This window comes from Bison bison, unplaced genomic scaffold (genome assembly GCF_000754665.1).
Source record: "Bison bison bison isolate TAMUID 2011002044 unplaced genomic scaffold, Bison_UMD1.0 scf7180017864498, whole genome shotgun sequence".
Lineage (NCBI taxonomy): Eukaryota > Metazoa > Chordata > Mammalia > Artiodactyla > Bovidae > Bison > Bison bison.
In genome coordinates this window covers 5,573,103-5,582,775 of record NW_011495057.1, presented here as the reverse complement: position 1 = coordinate 5,582,775, position 9,673 = coordinate 5,573,103, and the positions used below count along the sequence as shown (strand labels likewise).

Genomic DNA, 9,673 nt, shown 5'->3' with positions numbered 1-9,673 from the left:
CTTTCCTTCTTTTCCTTTTAGTTACTTCTTTTACTTTTTTTATTTAAAAAGATTGAAAAAATTTTAAACTGAAGATTTTCAATTATATATCTATAAATAGTATCAAAGGAAAGAAAGTCTCTCAACGTTATTTTCTCAAACTGTAAAAATGGGAGAAAATAAGCTGCTTTGAAAATACATGAACATATGAAGTGATGTGATTAGTTAAATTTAAGTAAGAAATCAAAGATGGAGGAGACCTGGGAAAAACACAATTGGAAAGACATGTTAAAGTAATATGACTTAAAGAGATAGCAATAAAAATATGTATGTTAAATAAATACAATATGTATGCTAAATTATCTCTTGATTATCTGGCCAGAGTTAAGCTTAAATGCCAAATCCCTCATCCCAGTGTACCATCCAACCACCAGAGTGCTCAAGGATATGAAAAAAATATTCTCAAGAAAAAAAAATGGCTCTGTTACAGTCCTTAGAAAACTATACAAAATGCAAATACTTAATGGTAATATTTGATAACTTCAAAGTAGTGTTTCATAGGCTATAGAGTCAGGCTAAATTCTAGGCCTGTGTGTTTAATCAAAAGTTAACTTGAACAATTTTCTCACCTCCAAAATGGAAAATTAAATCCAAACAATGCAAATTAAAAAACAGAAGTAGCTAGCAAAGCACAGAACACATAGTAGGTACTTACTTATCCCCTATCTTCTCCCCTACAGCGTCTCCAGAGTATGAAACATAGACTCATGTTACACAGTGTCAGTGTCACAGAGTACCTAGAGCTCACAGACCTTTTGCACTGAAAGCACCTAAGGAAGAACTGCTGCCGACTTCCCAATCATGAGGGCTACCTGGAAATGTTATCTGATGTTCAGCATCATCTGACGTTGAGCACTGTGCTAACTCTTTAATCTTCCCTTCCCAGACCAAGACTGCTCTGGCTAAAACACTCTCAGTTCAGATCAGCTATCTGGCACCCTCCTAATTAACATGGTCAGCCTCCTGGTGACAATTTCCACTATCTTAATAGCCTTCGGAAACAGCGGTGCCCCAACCCCTTTCCCACTCTTCTTTCATCTCCACGAGGTCTCACTCCTCTCCCCTAGACAACCATGCCAAATTTTTCTAAAGGCAACTCTTCATTCTGTTATTTCAAAATGTATGGGAGGACTCTTGGTTTACTATGATCTCAGGTCTTTAATAACTTTATAACTTTCAAGTCAACTCTTTTCCAGACACTAAATATACAAAAGGAACATAATTTTTCAGTCTGCCAATCAAAGCTCTTGTTATCAAAGATAACAAAGATATCAAAGATATTGTTCTCCGTCAAAATCCATTTAATTCAATAAATCTTAAGAGAATGTCTAACATTATAAATTAATTTTTAAAGATAATAGCTTTCCCTAACCCAAAATATAACAGTTTTCCCACTAAATTTGGCACCACGAGGTTGACTATTTCTGACACTAAGAAATAATAGGACAAAGAAGAGACCCTACTTTTTTTAAGTTAAGAATCTTTCAGGATACAAGCATTAAATAATATAATCATTAAGTTATATTCATGAAGATGTTACTTTTGTTTTCTCAGCACGTTCCAATCCAAAGAATATGGATTATAAATGTGCTTTACAGATTACAACAGCCCTAAAGGTTTCTCCTACTGTTACTATCTTCATATTAAGTTGCTGTCATATGGAAATATTCAGATTTTAAATTACTTTAAAGTAATCCAATCCAAACAATTTCTTCAAAGTAACACATAACTTTACCTTAAGGAAAGGAACTAGGTGAGGCTGAGGTGAAGACTTGAGTTCAACATACAGTTGTCTAGTAAACTCTTCTGCTTCAATTTTTGCATCCTGAAGAATAGGAAAAAGAAAAATACTTTTAGGTTTACAAATATTTTACAAGAGGAAAAGTGTGTAATTCATGACTGGCGATATAGCAAGCTTCTAAAAGCGATAAAGTCAAAGTCTATCATTAAATACAGGTGGGTTTTTTTTGTCCCCTACAAAGTGAATAAACAGATGCTTTTTTCATATAGAATACAATGAAGCAATTATTATTATTTTTTAAGATCTCAGTAAGCAAAGTGAAAGTGAGATGAGAGCTGGCTAAATGGCAAGGCGACAGTATTAAGACCACAGTTTGTTAAGAACAAACTAAGAAGTAAAAACACAGGAGTCCTACATTACTTAGGGCAGAAAACTGAACAGTCACCTGGTGTGGGGCTTGGGATTTTGTTTTGGTTTACCTTTCCAATTTTTAAATTACTTTAACTGTGACTAGACTGTATTTCTAGAATGCTATTACAAGGCCACAATAATATACATGCCATTGTTTCAAAGGGCTTAGGAACCCTTCCATGCCACTTTGGATTCTAAACATTGCAGGGGTCTATGAGGTCTAAATTATTCTCACATTAATAACTAATCATTTTGGGGCCTTTTTCACTGTGCTGAGATTTGCACCAATGGTACAAAAGCAACACTGAATAAAACTGCTGGCAGTTTTAAATATCTGTCATATTCTACATTGCAAAGCAGGTGTGGTAAAAAAAAAAAACAAAAAACAGAACCAGTTCCACTTGAAAATGTCTTTGACTAAACAGTAAAATTTAATTTTACCAAATCCCAACACTTTAGTAGCCATCTTTTTAAAATACTGTGTGTAACCTAATGGGAACCACACACAGAGCAGGCAAAGTAAGATACTCAAGGAAAAGCACTTTTCCAATGAGCTGCTAGCTGAATTAGCTGTGTTTTGTTGGTTTTTTTTTTTTTTTCGTTTACCGGAAAGAATATCAAACCAGCTGTGGTTATTCACACTGGGGTATTTTGAGAGACATTATCTCAAAAGGAAAAAAACAAATGAACCAAACCTGTCATTGTAAGGAAACAACTGTCAGTTTTGGCTGCTAATGATAAAAATCAGAGCTCTCAAGCCAAAATTAGAATTTTGGAAAATGTGTAACCATAATCCTGAGTTTGATAGCTTCTCTGTACTGAAAAAATCTTCTGATGTGATTATTAGATTACAAGTATGATTTTTTGATATTTAAAAAAACAGATTTGTCAACATTTGGAAGATCTATGCAACCCACTGAACCAGTTATTTTCCAGATGACCAAATGTGAGCTGTTTCAAAAATCATACATGGTTGAAAGATCCATTCAAGGTACAAAATAAACCAGTGGACTATAAAGAATACCTATAATGATCTGGAGAAACGCTCTCAAAGTACTTTCTCAACTACCTCTTTCCATGAGGCCAAATATTCCCCACATAAGTTTATCTGACAAAAAAAAACAAAAAAGTCAACCTTCTCTCCAAAGCTGTCTTTAGGCTAAGAGAAGCAAGACTAAGTAATACACACTCTGCCCTCTGGATCCCCGTGTTCCGTGTGCACAGAATCGCATCCAGATTCAACCAGTTAAGGATGGGGTACTACAAGATTTACAACCCGTGATTGGTCAAATCCGCAGATACAGAGCCCACAGACAGGGAGGGTCAACTATGGGACTTGAGCATCCGGGGATTTTGGTATCTACAGTGGCTCCTAAAACCAAACCCCATCGATACAGGGCAATGACCGGATAGACAAGATTTACGACTCTAAGGTTTATATCATTACAGAGCTTTCAAGAAGCAAAAGTAAAGTTTATCCAAATATCCATTTAAGATAAACTTCATTTAAAAATATTTATTTATTCCCCACTTAAAACCAGTTGTGTAGATTCTTACAGAGCTTTTACTGTCCGAACTTACCAAAAGTTGCTCTACCAACTTCTTCACATTCTGCCCCATCTCCGGGGACTGGGATCCACTACACGCTAGTTTTATTAACATTGCGAGGAAGTTCTTACATTTCTTCACATTTTCTAGCATCGTCTAAATACAGAAATACAAACAGTCACAAATGTTGGCTAGAAAACAGGATTCAAGAAAACGTGTAGAGCGCTTGATTTATGTACGGTGCAAGTGAGACCTTACCGGAGAAAGGTTAGCCTGAGCAGAGGCTGAGTTCTCTGTTTTGAGATTGAGCTCATTTGAGGGGGCAGATGCTGTTCCCAAACTTGAAGGCTTCAGGGTTGTTACAGTATTCACGGGCTTTACAGGAGTAATTGTGACCACGTTAGTTGGCACAGCCACAGACTGAAATTGAAAGCAGTAGACACTGAGATACGCATCACTATGCTATGCTATGTGTCATGTTACTATGCTATGTATCATGTTCACACTTCAGACTACAGATGGATCTTGACTTCCTTGCTTTTGTATTATGCTCTACTAGTCTAAGGCAATGTAAAATCATTTACCAGGTCTGGACTCTAGTACCTCTGGGTTTCATTCTCACCTATTTGTAGGTTTCATTTCTGGGTTTCATTACTACCTATTTTTCACTGACACCCAAGCATCCACTTCAGGTAAGTTACTTAATCTTGCTAACCTTCTTGATTCCTGTCCGTAAGAAAACAAGGATGGCAACGGTACCTACTATCTTGGGATTGTTTTTAAAAAACAGTGCCAAGCGCACAGTCCTTAAACATATTAATATGTCTCCAAAAAGGATCTGAAATAGTAAGTTTTTAAATGAAAATACAGACTTTCCTATTCTACAATATTCTGCTTTTTAGTAAGTACAAAGCTGTGAGATCTACTGATCATCTTATATTCAGATAAGCTGCTTTTATGTAGACTTAATAGAGAAGTAATATTTTTGAAATTTGTAATAACAAATATTATGTGATTGTGTTATTTTCACATGGAAAAGAATCTCAGGTGTTTCTTCTAGCCTCTATTAAAGGAAGAGGAGTAATTACAGCACCACCTGCAGGATAAAAAGTTAAATACAAGGAATCACAAATTTGGTATTATTTGAGACAACCATATTGAGATAAAGTACTATGCAGTTTCCTCTGAATCCTTTTGGAGATTTTCTAATAAACTTTTTTAGGTTTACAGACAGTAAATACATACTCCTTCTTCAGTGAATGTTTTGTACTCTGCCATTAATTCTCTGTACTACTATATTTAAGAAAGTGATGTTGAACTTCAGCTTTAGGACTGATGAGAGAAGTTCCTCGCGGGGACTACTGTCCCTTTTCCTTATGAAGCAAAATAAGGCAAATCTCAGGAAGAGTCCTATTTTTTGTGAGTAGAAGCATTTATAGCGTTTCTACTTTCCTTGTCAATATTTTATCCTGTCCCAGCACAAAATCTGTCTTTTGTAACTCTTTCTAATATAGCTACTACCTGTACCTCACCTGATACTTGCACCTCTTAAGAGGCATGGAGTCACACGATCCCAGCCTTACACTACGTGTAATCACACTGCTATAATGGATGAACTGTGTTAATCATTAACTTTGCATATGCTAGACCAGGCGGGAGAAGGCAATGGCGCCCCACTCCAGTACTCTTGCCTGGAAAATCCCACGGACGGAGCAGCCTGGTAGGCTGCAGTCCATGGGGTCACTAAGAGTCGGACACGACTGGGCCACTTCACGTTCACGCATTGGAGAAGGAAATGGCAACCCACTCCAGTATTCTTGCCTGGAGAATCCCAGGGACGGGGAAGCCTGGTGGGCTGCTGTCAACGGGGTCGCAGAGAGTCGGACACAACTGAAGCGACTTAGCAGCAGCAGCAACAGACCAGGCAATGCTATTGCCATGCTTTTCAAGACCACACTGGCACTGATAGGCATGTTTAGGGGACAGGAGAGAAAAAAGCTTGGGTATATGTGAAATAAATTGTGAAAAATCAGTTATACATAGTGAAATGAACTGTATGCAAATTTAACAGACTACAGAGAGTCATCCAGGTTCTAGACCCTCATTTCTAAAAAAAATACCTAAAATTGGGATCATAATAAACTTGTGGAAAATTCTGAAAGAGATAGGAATACCAGACCACATGACCTGCCTCTTGGGAAACCTGTTTGCAGGTCAGGAAGCAACAGTTAGAACTGGACATGGAACAACAGACTGGTTCCAAATTGGGAAAGGAGTATGTCAAAGCTTTATATTGTCACCCTGCTTATTTAACTTATATGCAGAGTATATTATGAGAATCACTGGGTTGGAAGAAGCACAAGCTGGAATGAAGATTGCCGGGAGAAATATCAATAGCCTCAGATATGCAGATGACACCACCATTATGGCAGAAAGTGAAGAGGAACTAAAGAGCCTCTTGATGAAAGTGAAAGAGGAGAGTGACAAAAGTTGGTTTAAAGCTCAACATTCAGAAAACTAAGAACATGGCATCCGGTCTCATCACTTCATGGCAAATAGATGGGGAAACGGGAAACAGTGGCTGACTATTTTTGGGGGCTCCAAAATCACTGCAGATGATGATTGCAGCCACGAAATTAAAAGACGCTTACTCCTTGGAAGGAAAGTTATGACCAATCTAGACAGCATATTAAAAAGCAGAAACATTACTTTGTTATCAAAGGTCCATCTAGTCAAGGCTATGGTTTTTCCAGTAGTCATGTATGGATGTGAGAGTTGGACTATAAAGAAAGGTGAGCACCGAAGAATTGATGCTTTTGAATTATGGTGTTGGAGAAGACTCTTGAGAGTCCCTTTGACTACAAGGAGATCCAACCAGTCCATCCTAAAGGAGATAACTCCTGGGTGTTCATTGGAAGGACTGATGTTGAAGCTGAAACTCCAATACTTTGGCCACCTGATGCAGAAAGCTGACTCATTTGAAAAGACCCTGATGCTGGGAAAGATTGAGGGCAGGAGGAGAAGGGGACGACAGCAGATGAGATGGCTGGATGGCATCACCAACTCAATGGACATGAGTTTGGGTAAACTCTGGGAGTTGGTGATGGACAGGAAGGCCTGGCGTGCTGCAGTTCATGGGGTTGCAAAGGGTTGGACGTGACTGAATGACTGAACTGACTGACCTCTCGGAGTGGACACAGATATTATTCACTAATTCACTGTTATTTCTATTGCTTTAGCCTACCACTAAGGAGTGACCCAGTTTAAAATATGCATCAGTCTAAATTAAGAAAAGTTATGCACGCACTACATGGAAAGAGCAATGGTAGAAAACAATGAAACAACACATATATATATCATTTTGGAACAACTACATGTACTAAATCTTTAAGAAATAGATACAATTTAAAAAACTGATAGGATTTCCCTGGTGGCGCAGTGGATAAGAATCCACCTACTAATGGAAGGGACACAGGTTTGACTCCTGGTCCAGGAAGAATCCACCTGCTGTAGAGCAACTAAGGCCACATGCCACAACTGCTGAGCCCATGTGCCAAACTGCTAAAGCCTGTGCTCCTAGGGCCGGTGCTCCGCAACAAGGGAAGCCCGCGCACCGCAGTGAAGAGTAGCCCCTGCTTGCCGCAACTAGCGAAAAGCCCATGCAGCAACGAAGACCCACCCAGCATGTCCAAAAATAGATGAATATTTTTCAAAAGGTAAAAGAAATGATATACTCAAAGTACTGCAAAAGAGAAAATCTTTCATAAAATAATCTTATAAATTCTTCAACTTCATATTTTCCTGGTGCCTCAACATCCCACAAACAGGCTATGAACACCTTGCCCAGGTGACCCCGTGTGATAAGGCTGGTCCCTCCTACAAGTTTTCTTTCTGCCCTCCTGACTGTGACCTAGTGCCATTCAAACACACCAGTGAAATTCAATCCATACGAACTCTCAACAAAGCCACTTGCCCCCCAGGTCCTCATTCTCTCTCGGGATACCACCTGTTTGGATAAGCCTGCCCCAGGTCTCCTTCCACATGCCCCCTTGAATGGTGTGCCATGCCCCCTCTTCTAAGACCTGCAGTATTATAAATCTCTTTCACTTTCACATACCTCCCTGTGGTGGTATTTGGTGTCCACATCTGACTGATCATCAAAACAAAATCCCCTTTTAAGAAACATAATTACTTCTTACAATACAGAGCAGACATCAGTAGGCCTAAATTCATGCTCTTTGGCCCAATGATCTCCTTAAATAACCCAAGTTTAGGGGGAACCTAGAGTTTGGGACAATCAGCACAGAGGTAATAAAGAACAGTTTCCAGAGTCAGACAGAGACCTTGACTCAAATGGCCCTCTGCTACATATTAGCAGAAATCATGCAAATTTCCTAACTTCTCTAAACCTATTTTCACACACATAAAATGGAGATAATACTTCCTCATAGAGTAGTCACAGGACGAAATGAAGTGAGGTGAGGGATGTAAAACACTTAAAGTGGTCAACATATTAAGTGCTCAATAAATGGTAGCCATTATTAGGGAAAAGAAAAACTAAGTTTAAAATCAGATTCACTGCTCATCATCTCTGTTAGAGGAAGTAATATCGTTAAACAATTTTGAAACCTTAAACACCAAGTTTAAGCATGGGATTTCACATAACATGTTCCAGAAAGATGTCCCTTCTATACAGCAAAGGAAGGACAACAGTGGTCCCATGACCATGGGATCCACTGATTGTGTCATATCTGGCAGGACCCAGAAGCTGCCTGCTTAGTTTAGAACAGCCTGCAGAAACCAGGTGCAGTGAGAACTCAAAGACAATACTCTTTGAAGACAGAATTCCATCCTCCATCTTCTAAGACTTAGGTGTACTCACTGAATCAAAAAATTTTATATGGACAAAAATAAGAAAAACCAAAAAATCAGAGTAGAAGGATGAATGGATCTACTTACTATTACTCCCAAAAACCCACTGGGGGCCTCTGTGCTTTCTGTTCCTGCCCACAGTGCGCACGCTTTCACCAAAGAACGTAACAGGAGTCCCAAGGAAGTAGACACTATGGCTGCCTCATGGGGACTTCAAGGTCGCATTATCTACCAACCAGCAGGAAAGAGAATCATTACCATGACAGGGGTAACAGACCTGCCATCTGGCATAGGGAGGGTTCCTTTTATACAGTGAAGGTCAAGGAGTTTATGCAGTGAACGGGTGATTCACTTACTGGCTCTTGGTTATTTCCTTGTCCAATTATGGCGATAAATGGACAAGTGCCACAACTCTTGCCTAAAAAGACTGTGGTAGGGCTTCCCTGGTGCTCAGTGGTAAAGAATCCACCTGCCATTGCAGGAGACATGGGTTTGATCCCAGATCCAAGAAGATCCCACATGCTGTGGAACTAAGCCCGTGCACCACAACTGTTGAGCTTGTGCTCTAGAGCCCAGGGATCCCACCTACTGAGCCCACGTGCCACAATTATTGAAGTCTACACACCCTAGAGCCTGTGTTCCACAACAAGAGAAGCCACCACAATGAGAAGCCTGTGCACCACAACTAGAGTGTTAGCCTCCATTCTCTGCAACTAGAGAAAAGCCCACACACAGCAATGAAGACCCAATACAACCATAAAGAAATAAATAAACTTCTATAAAAAAAAAAAGACTGCAATTTGGACCTCAGATCCCTCAGGGATAAAAGTCTGATCACACTACCAGTTAAGACCCAACAGAATTTGTAGTTAAGAATGGGAGGAATCCAGAATGGATGGTGGACAGACATAATGATGTCAGCTGCAGTGGTGGGGACTTTAGTACACCTTATTAACTTCCTCTTCTCTGCTTCCCCAAGGAAGAAACCTATTAAAATCCAAGGAGAGTTGGTTTCCAACATGTATGAGGACATAGGTCCCAGTGCTTCAAAGGAGGAGACTG

At 39.3% G+C, this 9,673-nt stretch overlaps 1 protein-coding gene across 1 annotated transcript in view; it reads right to left on the bottom strand.

The window, feature by feature from the left end:
- Positions 1-9,673, bottom strand: part of TAF4B (TAF4b RNA polymerase II, TATA box binding protein (TBP)-associated factor, 105kDa) — a 110,675-nt gene that overhangs the window by 77,310 nt on the left and 23,692 nt on the right. The window contains exons 4-6 of the mRNA XM_010828943.1: positions 3,998-4,159; positions 3,773-3,895; positions 1,775-1,864 (exon numbers count right to left, since the gene is read on the bottom strand). Coding sequence (XP_010827245.1) covers positions 1,775-1,864; positions 3,773-3,895; positions 3,998-4,159 — 375 coding nt within the window. The remainder of the gene's footprint in view (positions 1-1,774; positions 1,865-3,772; positions 3,896-3,997; positions 4,160-9,673) is intronic.